The following is a 16933-nucleotide window of genomic DNA, read 5'->3' on the forward strand; positions in this document are numbered from 1 at the left end:
CAGCTGATTGATGTTTCTCTCTCATCGATGTTCCTAACTCTCTCTCCCTCTCCCTTCCTCTCTGTAAAAAACATCAATAAAATATATTAAAAAAAGAATATATAAATATTAATAGCAAGACAAAGCTGTTGTCTCCAAAGAGTTTAAATGGGGTGGAGGTAGATTGCACATTAAACAGAAAGCAAAGCAAAAAAAAATGAACTTCATGTAGTTATAGGAAGACTATTATAACAAGTGACCAGGAAGCTTTAGCAAACCCAGCGGTAGGCTGGGGAAGGGATGATTTCTACATGAGGATGCTGAAGATGGATTCACAGAGGAAATTACATGACAGTTGAAGGTTTTGAAAAGTTAAAGAAAAGCCTAATGTTCACAGGACTGTTGAATGCAGCCATGATGTCTAAATGCGAAGTAATGGTCCAAATGATGAAATAAAGTGATGAGTGTTCAGGAGTATTTGGGAGAGATAAAAGTCTAAAGCTAGTTCAGAGTTAGATAAAGTTAGATTGATAGTTTTTGTTTACCTTTTTAAAGCATACATATACTTATAATGTATCATCGCACACTTCTTTTTAAATATATAAAAGTATTAAGTGTTTTTCATTTGCTCAGTATTTTCTGTCTTGCTTAGATGTGTTTTAGGCAAAATGTTATTGACTGTGAACTTTGTCCAATTTACTACAAATATTATTTTTATCCTGAAGTTACTTTTAAATTTCAGCTTTCCTAAACAATACATGCAATGAAGATATTTGTAAATGTAAGGTGCAAAAGAAAAGTAGACTGTCTAGAATAAGACTTTTATTCTGAATTTTACATGAAAGGGTTGTAATTTGGTAAAATTATATAGACTGTATTGATTAAGGATGGTGTCTGTGTAGGAAAATAATGGATAAAATAATGATAAAAATTCTGGACTAACACACTGAGAAAATGCCAACCAAGGTGATTCTGTTGGGGACACTAACAAATGGTGACTAATTAAAGTATTACAATTTGTAAGAGTGAATAAATAAATAATATTAAAAAGTTAACAATATTGTCCAAGTTTTATTTATCAGATTCCAGATATTTACACTGCTTGAGAATCTGTTCAATGCTATCTATTAAAGAACTAACACCAGAAATTAATAAGTGCATATATTCTGCTTGCATTAAAATCATGAAGAAGATCAGATATTTTATTGTGGGCTCTAGAAACAGATACATTAATCATGATATAAGTATTTATAGCAGAAAAATAGAGCAACCCTTTTGGGAAGAGGCAGAATAGCATAACTTGAAATAACCAATGGTGTTACAGAGCTCTTTTTGGTTTGATCAATTGATAATTAGTCCTTTCAATCTTGCTTGCAATTTGAATTAAATGAACCCATTTGGTTTATATTTATTCTGAGTTTAATACCTATTTTGAAGATGAACTCCAAATTAATTAATTGAATCATCTATATTATCTTTGTAATAGTGATATAGTAAAGACATGTAGGTGATCATTCATAATAATATTATATATATATTAGCAAATTATACCATAGCACCATTCTAGCAAATATGAAGGATGACTAATTATTTCACAGTGGAAGAAATTGAAGTGCACAGAAATTAATGGTTTACTAAAGACTACTGTTATTGCCATGGATATATGTTGGAATAAAATAATAACTTTTGTCTTAGTTCTATAAGCAGGTTATATGACATTTCTTTTTTTTTTCAATTTATCTTTATTATTGAAAGTATTACAGATGTGCCCTTTTATTTGCATGTTATCTCTGTCAGTAAAATGATTGTCATTTATTGCATTAAGCACTACAGCAGATTCAAATATGTTCATATACTAGTATATCATTATAATAAGAGACGAGAAGCATTTTGGTAAAATATTTTATTATCATTAAGAATAATATTAATATAATCATGGTTATAAAAATAGCAACTTTATTAACTACAGACACTTCATATACAAGTCATAACCACAGTGTTCCCTTTTTGGGTAAGCATCCTGCTATACCACTGAATAGGCAGCTTATCAATTTCCTATTTACACACAACATAAACAGTCATAACATCCACAGTATTCCATTTTCAGTTTCCTAAAGACAGAAACTTTTTGTGCAAATGGAAGTTATCTACTTAAAATTACACTGTCAAGATTTATAAGGCCCAGAGAGTTTTAATGTTTTATTTTTTTGTATTAGTAAATTCTTAGTTCAGACCTTAGTTGAACTTTAAAAGATAACCTATTTTTGGGCTTTATTGTGAAAATTAATTTGTTCACACTATGTCTTTTTATTCAAATTATTTTTGTTTTTCAAATGAGTTTGTCTATAAATATGAGATATAATTATTTAAAAGTAGTCAATTTTTGAACCTTAGTAAATCATCACTTTAATGATTTTTAGTATTAGCGTTTATTAAAATTATTTACACCATGATCCCTACATTGCAAAACCAGTATTTCTTTAAAAAACATGTTTTGAAACAACAAGAAAATGCCTGACAGCAATTTTTAACTTCTTGACAGTGTTTTTTTTCTTCAAGAGAATGTTGTGGCTATAACATTCACTTTGTACAGTACCATTGGTACCAACAAGAAATATTCACAGGAATAAGTGAAATACAATTTTGCTATCACATACCATTATTGTTATTTTTCTTGCTTTCCAGTGTCTCATATTTCCCACAGTTTGAAACACTGAGATAGCAAGCAAGAGCCTGTTGATACTAGAGATTGATTTAATAGAAACCATTTTACTGAGGACCTGCCCACAGCACATAGGTAAAAGTCATTACATATTTTACAATAAAATTAAAGAAGCATACAAAAGGATTATCATCCCTTCTGCACAGCAGAGGCATTATGACACATATTTTAATTTTACATTACTATTCCTGGTAGACATCAGAAAATGTCCATAATTATAACAATATATGACCATTATTCAAACAGCCAAAACAAAAATAGCAATGAAAACTTCTCTTTTGAAAGATAGTTTGGTCCATGACTCAAAATGAAATGGATTTTGGGATAAATTGGATTTTTCATGTTTGTAGTTTATTAAGAAAAGAATGCCCAGGTAATAGTATCCTTCACTAGATAAAAATATATGATTATACCCTGTCCTACCACCTAAAATAACACAGATTTTGTTCATCTTGCTTTTATTGTCAATTCCTCCCATTTCCCTCTATTACAAAGAAAACTTCCCAAGGGGAGAACTTCTTTGTACACCATGTCTGATGGTTTATTGGTGATGCTGTTTTTACCCTTTAATAAAATCCTTGGCCTTAATAAAGATCATTCAAGAGAAACTAGTTGGAGAAGTGTGGATGCTGGATTTTAATAATTCAAATCATTATTTTTAAAGATCTTCTATAAGGGAAGATTTTGTAAAAATTCAGAACCTATTACTCTTTTTCTCATTTTTTGACAATATATGATATTCAGCTAATCACAACAAATACAGTAATATGATAATTTAGTTATTATCATACAGAATACAAAATTTTAATGACTATTTTCCATGGTGTTAGGAAATATCTATGTAAAATGAAGTTAAGATCTTGATAAAATAGCTCATTTAACAGATTCAATTTTTAAGGAAATTGAATACAAAGAGTTTGGACAAGTCACTTTTTTCCTTTTATTTTACATTTTTCCTTTACTTGAGTAAAGTTTTATTAGGCTAAAAGACTTCCAGGTAGAAAAAAAAGTATTTCGATTTTTTTCATCAATATATACTTTAATGAATAATTTGAAAAGGGGTTATTTGCAAATCTTTGGAGACATGAAAAATTTCCCCTGAAATAATTTTTAAAAATACTTTAAACTTCAATTGCATATTCATCTAAGATTTTAAAAAATACTATAGGAAAATAAATCTAAAAATATCTTACATAAAAAAGTGGCCCTAAATTTGGAATAGAGGAATGACACTAATACACACATCACTCTCTTCCCTTTAAGAATTAGAAACTACATAAAATAACTAGGATGATAAATATATGTAGCCACCTAGATTAGGTATTATTTAACTTTGTGGGTCATGAACACACCTTCAATGCCAACCCTAGAGGTCATTTGCAGATTATATATCAGGATGAGCTTGTCATTTCTATTTTGCACCTTTTCTTAATATTTCTACTGGTCTTTATGTTTGTTTTTGTTTTTTTCTTAAGGAAAAACTATAAGCACTCTGTCAGAATATTTAAGGGTTACATTAGATACACCACAATTTGAACTCTAGTGCACCCAGGGTTGTGTATATGGGTACAAGTTCTTATAAAAAGTATGTGTACTAGTATTACAGGATACACAGTAAGGAGGAACAAATGAAATATAATGTATGGCATATGAAAGGTAATATAACAATATGGAGTTACAATTTAAAAAAAAACAAGGTATAAATTATTTTTGTGAGGTTAAAATAATGTTTAACTTATGGTGCATTCATTCTTAAGAAACTAACCTTGGAAAGCAGTGTAGAGAGATTAATTGATTTTCCCATTAAGTCTTTTATCATCCAGCAATTATACCTTTGCATTTTTTAATCCATTCAAGTATCTTCAGGAGATATGTTACTGCACTTGCATGTACCTTAATTCACTTCAACATTTACAAAATAACACTCACAAACAAAACAACAGAAAACACCCATAAATATTAATGAGTAGCTAACAAACATGACACTCAAGTGTCTTAGGATTGTTTTAAGTGACATTTTAATTCCATGTTCTTTGAATCCTCATGTAAAAGAGAGTTGTATTGATGGAAACTTCAGGCACAGTTACATCAGCTATGACTGTGGTACCTTATATGTTAATATAACTTTATGTATCCATTTTGCATAATATGCTACTCGGACAAAAATGCCAGGACGATTTGCAATGGCACATCCACGACCAGGAACAATGACACCAAGAACCATTCTCATTTTATGTTGTTCACAAACAAGCGGACCACCATAATCCCCCTAGGAAGAAGACACATGACAATAACAACAACAAAGTATTATTTTAGAAATAAAAATGATTCATTAACATTTTCTATATAGATTTGTATCTCAAAGGTACATATATACAAAAAAGAGAATAACTTTAATTTAAATAAAATTTATGTACTAAACCATTGATTATATTTCTATTGAGTTAACTAAGACTGAGATAAGTACAAAAGTTCAAAGTGTTCTATAATGTGTAGTATTCATTTAAGAATGACCTATTTTCCATCTTTAAAAGTGGATTTTGCCTCTTTTGAATGCATACTAACACATAGCCACTCATAGCTATTTAAGAAGGTAGATTTTATATTTATTTTTACTTTCTTCTGATATTTAAAATATGTTCAATACAGAATATTTGGAAAATGTAGATAAATGTAAGTACCAAAAGACCCACCTGTAATTATATATGTTTAATGATTAAATTGCATTAAATTTTATTTCTAAAGCTTTTTTTTCCTTCCTCCAATCCTGTCTCTAAAATGATATGAACAAGTGAAACAAAAACATGTAATTGACAAAAATAATTCTATTTACTGTTTAGATATTGCTTTTCCAGGCATAAAGAAGGAATGTTTTTGTACTTACGATTGGCATTAGTAGTTATACATAGTTATGTTTATATTTTATACCCCTCTTTGTGGAAGGCAGACTGTGATTTTATGGCATTTTTTGTATGGTAACCCTGTTATATCATCAAATATAGATGTGTGATAGATAAATGAAGAGATGAATAGATTATTTTTTGTGTATATTTTTATATTCCCATATATGGGGTGGGGCAAAAGTAGGCTTACAGTTGTTTGTATGGAAAATAATACAATAATGAATATATAAGAATATGAGAATAAAACTGTATTTCGCATACTCATAACTGTAAACCTACTTTTGCCCCACCCTCTATTTATACATATTGTTGTATATAATCATTACAAATGTGCTTCATCACCTTCATGAGCTATGTAGCCTCCTACAATTATGATAAATGACTTTCGGCATCCTGGTATAAAGAAGAGTGTTTGAAACTATCTTAATTCTCTCACAACAGTGATGTGATGAGATAAAACTAACTACTGCGAAATTTAGTTCTGTGATACAGATGGAAAGAAGAGAGCTATCAACATTCTATGATGGGAAAAATCCAAGTAAGGGTGAAGTAGAACATAAAACAGTAAAAAAATAGTTTATTCTATGAGACTTCATATAAATCATGCCACATGAGTTAATACATTTGATTTTAAAATAAGATCACCAGTAAACTGCTTTATCGTCAAAGCAATTTATGTTGGGTAACTTTTACTAAATGTGGTGCTACAAACATTTGGGAGATTTCTTTTTTAAGTGTTTAGATTTCAGTGGTTTCAGTGATTTATTGCCCAGTTTTAAAAAATATTCTAGAGGATCAATCTATTTTTGAGAAGTGGTAGAATCAACTTGAAGTCAAATCTTGTCCCTATAGTAAAAGTAACAAGTACGTGATAATGTGATGAAAACTCCAATGCTAAAGTTAGGAATCTAAGAATGCATAGATGATAAACCTGATTACAGGCTATTCCTGAAGACCAGTTGCCAAAGCATTTTTAGTAATGGCAGTAGGGCTGGGATAAGTGCATAGCTTCTTAAATGATAGCAAAGACTGGGTCTAGCTCAAACTTCATGCTCACAGGCCTCTTGTGTGGGGGAGAAGAAAGGAGTGAAGGAAGGAAGGAAGGAAGGAAGGAAGGAAGGAAGGAAGGAAGGAAGGAAGGAAGGAAGGAAAGAAGGGAGGGAGGGAGGGGAGGGAGGGAGAGAGGGAGGGAGGGAGGGAGGGAGGGAGGGAGGGAAGGAAGGAAGGAAGGAAGGAAGGAAGGAAGGAAGGAAGGAAGGAAGGAAGGAAGGAAGGAAGGAAGGAAGGGAGGGAGCAAGGGAGGGAGTATTCCTTTCTCCTTGTTCTTTTCATTTGGTATAATGAACACAGTAATACTGACTTACTGGAAAAACGGAATTTAAAAGTGGTTATAAATATATAATCTGTTTCTAACCATATCATCTTAAGCAGTTCTAAAATATCCTTAACTAAGTAAATGCTTTCTTTTCAGGAATAAGTCTCAGAGCATTATATTTAACACATGCATTTCTATACATATTAATGCTCCATACTTAGTCCATTTCCTACATGTCAAAAGACATTTCACTAATACTGAACTCATTCTATGCTTTGCTACACATAATATTCTACAATTCCACAGCTCCCAGGCTTGAGGAGTGTGTCTCTTACATTCAAAAATACATCTAAAGTAACAGTTTAACAGCTTGTCTATGTAAAACAGGGATAGGAACACTGCCAAGTTGAAAGAACAGTTGCCTAACAAATTATAATGTCCAAACTCTTACAGTCATAGACTTTGACCTTTTGGTTTTTAAAATAGAATTTGTTAACACACACACACACACACACACACACACACACACACACACACACACTGACTTAATGAAAAACACATTTAAAAGTTAAAAACTAGACAAGTATTTCTTTTAAAATATACATATATTTTGTTATTGATTTCAGAGAGGAACAGGGAGAGACAGAAACATCAGTGATGAGAGAGAATCATTGATCAGCTGCCTCCTGCAAGCCCCCTACTAGGGATCGAGCCTGCAATCTGGGCATGTTCCCTGACTGGGAATTGAACTGTAACCTCCTGGTTCATAGGTGGACTCTCAACCACTGAGCCACACTGGTTGGGTTAGAGAGATATTTCTTAATAAAATTATTAATATGGTCCATTTAGGGAGAATTTTGGAAGATTAGATAAATTTAGAAAAACATTAGAACAATTAAAGCTATTATATCAAACTCCTATTGGATGCGTCTCATTAGAACAGCTTCTTTTAGAGTTCTGGCTCTGTTAGTTTATTGGGGCTTTTTGTTTGTGTTTTGGGTTTTTTTTGTGTGTGTTGTTTTTAGAGACAAATGCCATCATAGTTTACTGCTAATGAAACATGGATTGTATCACTGTTTAGTTCAAATAAAAAGTACAAAGATAATACTGAGTTATCTTTACCAATTCCTCTCTCTTGGAACATGTTGGTGTACAATGATTTTTGTTTGAAAAATATAGACAAAAAATAAACATGAGAAACTATGCTACTAATCACTTATGCCTTATTTAAAAAGCTCCCTTTTTACCTCGCATGGTCCCGTTGCAATATTTTCAGCTCCAGCACATATTTCAGATTCATTCAGAGTCACCTTCCCTTGATGATATTGGCTGCATTTCTCATTCCCCATAATAAAGAGATGTGCTACTCGTAATAGACCATCAGAGTTGATCACTAGAATAGTGAAAAAAAAATGTACAGTTAATGAGCACAGGGTAAGGTGAGAAAAATAAGAAACAAAATTTTTTAATAAAATAGATATGGTATTGCCTTATCTTATGAAAAATAACTTACATCCAGTGTAGCCCCAGCCGTAAACACTGCAAGTTGTTTTTTCAGGAATTATGCATCCATAATTGGGTAAATCAATTGTACTAACAAAATTATCTAGGACAGCAGGTCTGAAAAGACAAAATATAATGGTAGCATTCTTGATTGGATTCAGTACAAATTAACAGATTGAAATGTAGTTTTAATATTTAATATGATGTTTAGAGAGAATAAAAAGTCATGTTTCTTAACAAAGAAAACAGAAAAAGGAAATGTTTAATATATAATTTAGAAATCTGTAGTAGATGGTAGGTAAATTAGTTATACACACATACACACACATATACATTCATATATAACACATGACTTACATTTTTTTAACAAATCTACATGAGAGTGGACGAATAGCCACATAGTGGAAAGAGCTTTAACAATTTCAGTCTAGGTTAAAAATACAAAACCTCCTATAGGAACTAACCTAGCAAGCTTTAGTAATACCAGATCTGATCCTTCAGGCCCGTATACCACCTGGGAAACATTGAGAACCTGTTTGCGTTTCTCATCTCCTCTTCCATGGACATCATGAATTCCAAGCCAAACTTCATAGTCTTTCAAGTCTCTGTTTCTAAGTAAAAAATAAAAAAGGTAAAATATAATTTTAAATTGTGTAAGATTATTCATATATATTATTTTAGCTTATAAGCGCAGAAAAATCACCTAAATTTAAAATCTCATTCAAATATATAATAAAGAGCAACATATTTATTATGCAAAGTTCTGATGGCTAAAAGTACATGTAAGAAATAGCTTATAAACTGATGAACATCTAAATGGCTGTTTCAAAAATTTTGATTATATTTTGTAGAGAGAAAATTTTTTCAGGCAATTTTACTGCAAAGTTTTCTTTTACTTCAGCTGTGTGTATGTTTGGTTTCTTAATGGGGGTTGAAGATTTATGCTAACAAAATCGGAGTGACCTTGATGAGAGTCAGGAAGTTAGCTTACAAATGCTGCCTCCTATCTTTTCCTTAGACTAAGTTTCATTGGAAATTATCCCCAGGATGATTTGGAGGCTATCTCTCCATTAGATAGCAGAAGTGAGGATTGGGAGAAAGTTTTTGATAATTCACTATATTCAATAATAAAAAGAAACAAAAACAGAAAAAGAATTTCTATCTAGAAATATAGAGTACAAGAGGTTGTGATTAAGTTATTTGCATGATTCTAGCAATTTTCCCCTTAAATTAGAGTAATGCCAATTGTGGGGAAAGGTGAATAGAAGCAGTACCCAGTAAGTAAATATAATTAAGTCAAAGAAAGTTTTGTTAGCTAAATCTTATAAAATAGTGTTTTCACCCCATGCTGGTGAATCTCTGTTAAATAAATACACGTACTAAGTCTAAAAGCTAAGTGGAAGCCATGCATATTTTTAACTGCTCAAAACAAATAACTGGTTTCAGAAACACTTTACCGAGAAGGGAAACACTGCCTTGCGGTAAGAATCCAACTTTCCTTTATCAATGATCCTCCGCAGATATGTTTATTTCTACAAGAAAGAGGAAAGAGAAACAAGTAACATCTGTGCAAGGTTGGCTGCCAATTAACTCAAAATCTATGGCTATATTTGTTAAAAATAAATGCATTTGAGAGAAAAATGTAGAAATTAACCCAACTAGAATAAAATGAGTAATCCTTTTATCAGAAAGATGATGTTTGGTGACTGCAGTGTTAGCATTTTCTTTTCATAATGTGATTACAATTTTATGAAATCAACTTTATTTTTCTATTTGGAACGCTGTCACTACATACCAAGATCCATTCCTTGTGAGAGAAAGTATGTGCTACACATATAGGATAATTAGAACGGACAAAAATATGAACCATAAAAACAACATAGACCTATTCAGTGTTTAATTATGAGAAATAGAAATTTAAGTTTTTATTTAAACTCTAAAAGACATGTGGTGGCAGCAATATATAAAATTTGGACACTATTTCCTTTGTTCATTACCATTATTTAGCTCTGATATGTTAACTTAAAATACAACTGAGTTTGAATACATTTGTTTGTTCAGTTTAAGACCAGCAACATATCATTAAAACAAGTTTGCAAGACATATCATCTCAAAAATTTTAAGATTTGTGGAGAATAATAAATACTAGTACATTTAGTTGGTGATATCCAAAATCTGTAAATCCATTGTTTTTGGCAGAGAAATAAAAAAAAATGTACAACTTTTCACAATTTACATTTACAAAGTGTACAGATGTTCAGTGCTTGTGAGAATAATAGCAAAAGATTCCCAGATTAAGACCATGGTTATTTATGGCCTGTACCACACAAGAGGATAAGAGTATATATCGAGTTTTAATTTCTGTTCCTCTCAGTATGTGTTTTGGAAGAATAACTAAACAGCTGTTGTTACTAGAGAACTTGGATTTAAAAAAAATATTTTCCCTTAAAAGTTTATAGTACTCTGATCTAATGAAAAACAGTTTTATCTACTTCTCCACAGAATCTTCCAAAGGAGTATCCTTGTATATTGTATTGGTAATAATAAATTCATATGTACATATCTCTTTTTTATGGAGTTATGAGATTTGCAAAGTATAATTATTTTAGAGATATGGATTTTTTAAACATTTTCTATAATAAATAGAATGAAACAGTCCCCATAAATTTTGCAGCCTTCATTAAATCTTCATCTTGTACAATTAGCTTTAAAATTCTGGTAGGTTTTACAACTATTTCAGTACTACACACCTAGGACAGCTACCCTACAATTATCATCACACATATTTATAAAAGTTGGTCATTTATTTCTCAAAAGAAAGACATACTGAAAGAGAACTTTAGACCATCTTCTACCTGGTATATATCAAATGATTCTGTTTGCTAAGAATTGGCTTATTCATAAAAGAACTTCGATTTCAAGTTGTCTCTATTCTACTTTAATATCACTGTGACTTAATTGTAGTAAAATATGTACTTTCTTTCTCTACTCTAGGAGGCTATAGTTAAAGGAACAAAGAGGGTTTCCCAAAACAAGATATATTTGAATTTGTATTTGAAGAATGAGAAGGATTTTCCAAGCACAAAATATGGAGGAAGAAAGCTACAACATGTAGTGGGAAGAACAGCACAAAGGCTTGGAGGGGAAATGTAAGATGTCTTAAAAACAATAGAAAATGTAGTTAAAATTCAGGTTCATTGTTGAGTGATGAGGCTCTAGTAAAGATGGGTATTGACAAAAATATTTTAACATTCTGATTACCATATGGCATAATATATGTAGTATAAAAAAAGTTTTAAGATCATATTTTAAGTTAACTCTCATGTTCAATATAAAACACTTACAACAGAATTACTAACCTTAATTTTTGTATAACAGTATATTTTGCATAGTGATTTCATATAGAACATACCATTCATTCTTTAAAGCATTGGGAAATACACATGCCAAGAATTTTTTTATCTACACTAAATATTACAATAGCAGGAATACTCAACCATCACTATTGTTTTGTTTTTAATATTTATGCTTAGTTCTCATATCTTTATTTTTATTTTTATCAATTTCAAAGAGGAAGGGAAAGGGAAAGAGAGATAGAAACATCAATGATGAGAAAGAATCATTGATTGGCTGCCTCCTGCATGCCCCCTACTGGGGATTGAGCCCACAACCTAGGCATGTGTCCTTGACCAGAATCGAACCTGGGACCCTTCAGTCTGTAGGCCAACATTCTATCCACTGAGCTAAACTGGCTAGGGCCATCACTATTGTTTATTAATATTTTTCTTAATGGTAAAATATTCTAGAATTTAACATCTTTGCCAGTCTCATTAGTATCACAAGGAAAATTCAAAAATTTAGAAGAAATATAAAATTTGTGATATAATTATGATGAGGCATGTTAGAAAATAAAGTCACAATATCCTGGACTGGGAAATTAATAGCATATGAATTATAACTAGTCTGGTGATATCAAGGTATAAGTAAGTTCTCTATGTTTTGCTTAATCGGAATTGAAGTGCCACTTGTAATTAGGGACAATGCCAACACATATGAGACTTTTGTGAACATTTAAAAGGGTACTGTACATATAAATGATGGAATACTACTCAGCTATAAGAAAAGATGAGATAGCGTCATTTGAGAACACTGTGCTAAGTAAAATAAGTCGTCAGAAAAAGCTAAGGACCATATGATTTCACTCATATGTGGGATATAAAACTGAAACTGGTGAACACAAATAATAGTGGGTGGGGACAGAAAGAGGGTGGGGACATAAGGGGGTCCTAATATATGGTGACAGGAGAAGATTTGACTTTGGATGGTGGGCACATGGTACAATATACAGATCTTATAACATAGAAACACACACCTGAGATCTATATGTTCAGGTTGACCAATGTCACCCCAATCTAATAAAAATAATTAAATAAAAAGGTACTCTCTGAAGAGGAACAAATTGCAAAATATAGGGCTGTTTGGCAAGCAGAATGTCATCAATCCTCTCTTGAGCCCCCCTCATATGAGTGCCCATGTGGAGGGCACAATCTGTGTAACCACATGTGGCCATACTGCTGGGAATACACCTTCTGCAAATAAGCCAAATACATATGATTTGTGTCATTAATAATTACCTGTATTTCAAACTAACCATCCATCCTACATTTGTTCGTGTTGGAATTCCATTTACAACTCGTAATTGTTTTGTTTTGGCACAAGATATTACAGGATCTAAAAAGAGAACCAAACATAACTTCTATATATGATTTATATACATAAGTGTTTTTAATTTAAAAAATTAATATTGACATTATTGCAGGAGTCCTCCTTCTCCCATTTTCCCACCTCCACTCTCCCCTGCCTCCACCTTCCTTGGTCCTTACAAATGGTTGTTCATGTCTATGGGGTATGCACATATATTCTTAGGCTGTTTCCTTTACTTTTTTTATCCACTCACTCTCACCCCACTCCCCTTAATATTTTAACAAAACATTGTTTAATACTGTGCCACTTGGCAAGGGTACCTAGGCAAATGTAACTACCATAATTCTGTCAGAAGAACATTTGATGGTGAAAATGTTTTATGGCTACAGTTCCAAATCAGGCCCAAAATGTTTGCAATCCTCATCTTAGATGAGTAACACAGAAAAACTAATCAACTCAAGGTCAACAGCATTGCCCTGAGAGCGACAGTGGCTTTCCTCACCCAGCACTAAGAAAGTAGAGTTCTCCATGTCTATTAGTGATTGTATTTCCCCCACCAACCTCAACATAAAATTTAACTATGTCATTTATGGTGGTAATTTCTAAATGCCAACGCAAATCAATAGCCTGAATGAAACAAACAGAAATTATATAGAGTTTATTATTTCTGAAATAGTAAAGTAAGAATGCAGAGCAATTTTAAAATAGGTTATCAATATTATAATTATTGATATTGTATCCAAATGACATAATTACTATATTCAAATCATTATATCCAAATGACAATACAGAATTCTCTGAAGTAAACTTTTTTCTGACCCTCCAACTAGTAAACTAGTAGCCTTATCCTATCAACTAGTCTAAAAATGACCTCTACTAGCTTCTTCAGTCTGAAACAAAGCAGGTGGACTCTTAAATCAAAACACTTGAGTGATTTCCTTTAGCCCAAAAAATATGTGAAAATTAAAAACCAGTGGCTCTCAACAGATTTTCTTAAATTAAGGTTTAACTGAACATCTCAGGCTGTGTCATCTTTGGCCTACTAGAGCATGCAAAGAACTTTAAAAATAGAGCTGGATAGAGATGCTGCATAATTTCCCAACCTTTTGGTTTCATTCCTTCTGGTTTTTGCATCTTTATTAACTTAAAAAGAGGGTAAAGGTCCATACATACATTTTGGCCAGAATTAAAAGATATATAAATGCTTTTCCAAGGTTAAATATTACTTCTTATAATGTCTGCTACAGAATTGAATTTTGATATTTAGTATGCAGTTACCTTTGTAAACCCATACATGTGCACATCAAAAAAAATTAGTAAAAATAGACTAACTTATTTTTATAATGGAAGTTAATATAGTGATAAGGTATTTTCCTATGATGAAAGTAATGACTCATTTCTGACACATAGAGACACAAATATAGAAAATATTACTTACGGTCTAAGTTGACTATTGTAGGTGTGGTATCACCTTCACCTGTAAAAATAAGTGTGTACATATATACATAATTCATACATATATATTTCTGTAATATAAAACCAAAGCTATATGCTGAAATTGAAATATCCATGAATTGGATAATTTACTAAAATTATTGACATTTTATTCAAAGACAAAATGTAATAGTACTCTTTTGAGTAATTATGTGTCATTTTTACTGGACAATAGTGAAGGTGTGTGCCTACTGGTAGGGGGTGATGTGGGGAAAGCCCTATTTTATGACTGTGGAGGGTGTTTATTGGCATCAAGGAGCTGCCTCACTACCAAGATCCCCAACATTGTACACAGGGACCATTTCATTTAATAGCACTAATACTTATTATTGTTTGCTTGTGCCATTCATATAGATAAATTGTAGTTTTACTGTAGTGTGGCCCATTTATATTTTTTCTGAAAATTATTTTTTTAATATATATTTTATTGATTTTTTTTTACAGAGCGGAAGGGAGAGGGACAGAGAGTTAGGAACATCGATGAGAGAGAAACATCGATCAGCTGCCTCCTGCACACCTCCTGCTGGGGATGTGCTCGCAACCAAGGTACATGCCCTTGACCAGAATCGAACCTGGAACCTTGAGTCCCGTAGGCCGACGCTCTATCCACTGAGCCAATCTGGTTAAGGCTGAAAATTATTTTTTTTAAATACAGTTGAGGATAATTGAAATTTCACATGCTTCAAAAAACTTTAAGAATTCCAGAAGGCAGAAATCAACATCAACAATGGGGAAAAAGAATAACAATATAACTTTTTTTCTTAGAATATTTCAAAATTGTTTTTTCCAGATGATAGTAAAAAACATGGAAAAAAGAGAACACTAGAAACTGGAATTAATTCTAACTAAAACTTCATAACTTACTACTTTTTCATAACTTCCTTACTGAGGCTTAATTGCTACAAAGAGAAAGGCTTAGAAGATGCTAGGATTTGAGAGTACTTATGCAGTAACAAATGAGGCACAATTCATTTCCTGGAGTTTAATGTTCCACTGTTCAGAATTGATGGCATAGAGTTTAGTCAAGCACTGTTTAGACCCAGGTGGTTGTTAATCCCTGGAAATGCTCTGAGCTCAAATAAACTGACAACAAAAGAATAATGGCATATGGATTTCTTTGTAATAGATGCAAATTTGATTGTTACTTATACAGACTCTCAAGAGATTTTACTTAAGCTAATTTACCAGGTCTAGATATTTTAAATGAATAAGGGTAAAGGAAAACATATAAATTTCATTATTTACTTTCCCTTTAGCTTATCCTGAGGGAGGGTTTTGTCTTAGAGTCAGCTGAGGTCAAGGTTTTAGTTTATAGTACAAATAAGGGTTGAGGCTGACTGTGGGTCATTAAAACATCAAGGACATTGTTTTTTCCACTCAAGTACTTAAAAATTCTACAATAAAAAACTATATATTTATTTCTTATGTTAGCCTGATGAGAAAGACTATTTATTCTATCCTTAATTGCATATCAAGTTTTCTATTTCTAAGTATCAAGCTAATAGAACAACACAGTATTTAGTTCATTATTGTACCTTACTAAAATATTTAAAATTTAAAAATGTATACACATTTAATAATAATTAATTAATATTATTGACATTAATATTAATCATTGGTAATATATAGATATATATAGTTTCCTGTAAGCAAATATTTCTCCCACTTTAGAATTAGCTGAAATACCACTTAAAGTCAGATTTCTGGAGATTCTGAGTTGAAGGCTAGATTACGAATTTTTAAAAAGCATTCCAGTTTCTTCTGTTGTACACTTAGAGCAAAACCTTGAAAAACTGCTCTCTAGGCCTTTTCTATTTTACCATCAAATACTATTCTCAATTTTCCTCTTTAACTTCTTTCCCACTATCTCCACCATAGTACTCAAATATGAAAAAAAATATGTATGTATTGATTCAACTTATATTTTGAAGAAGGAAAACATGTCAATGATAAAAGTTATATTTATGTGTTGAGTGTTTATATGGCCTCAGATTCAAACCATGAGCTGTTATTGAAAACAAAATAAACCTTTTAATATATGCTTAAATTTTTGAGTCAGGTTCAAAACTTTATGAACATCACATATTTCTCCAGGCAGATATCAATGCTCCCATTCTCATTATTTATTTTACTATGAATATATATATATTTAAAATAATTATATTTGCAATTATTTACATAAATGTCTCCTTTCTACACTGAAAACTATGTAAAGGTAAGAAACATTGTTTATATTGTTGTATAACTAGTGTGTTATATAGGGCTTGGCACACAATAGTAACTCAATTTTAAATTGTTAAAAATGAATAAATA

The 16933-nt window shown here is 31.5% G+C and overlaps 1 protein-coding gene across 2 annotated transcripts in view; it reads right to left on the reverse strand.

The window, feature by feature from the left end:
- Nucleotides 1-2188: 2188 nt before the first annotated feature.
- The window catches only part of HGF (hepatocyte growth factor), a 69458-nt gene continuing 54713 nt past the window's right edge, over nucleotides 2189-16933 (reverse strand). For both annotated transcript variants that reach the window (XM_080665504.1, XM_080665503.1), the window contains exons 12-18: nucleotides 14565-14603; nucleotides 13057-13153; nucleotides 9880-9954; nucleotides 8887-9033; nucleotides 8433-8539; nucleotides 8167-8312; nucleotides 2189-4970 (exon numbers count right to left, since the gene is read on the reverse strand). In XM_080665504.1, the coding sequence (XP_080521630.1) occupies nucleotides 4794-4970; nucleotides 8167-8312; nucleotides 8433-8539; nucleotides 8887-9033; nucleotides 9880-9954; nucleotides 13057-13153; nucleotides 14565-14603 (788 nt within the window). In that variant the 3' untranslated portion in view covers nucleotides 2189-4793. The remainder of the gene's footprint in view (nucleotides 4971-8166; nucleotides 8313-8432; nucleotides 8540-8886; nucleotides 9034-9879; nucleotides 9955-13056; nucleotides 13154-14564; nucleotides 14604-16933) is intronic.

This window comes from Plecotus auritus (assembly GCF_963455305.1).
Source record: "Plecotus auritus genome assembly, chromosome: 4".
In the NCBI taxonomy this organism is placed as follows: Eukaryota; Metazoa; Chordata; class Mammalia; order Chiroptera; family Vespertilionidae; genus Plecotus; species Plecotus auritus.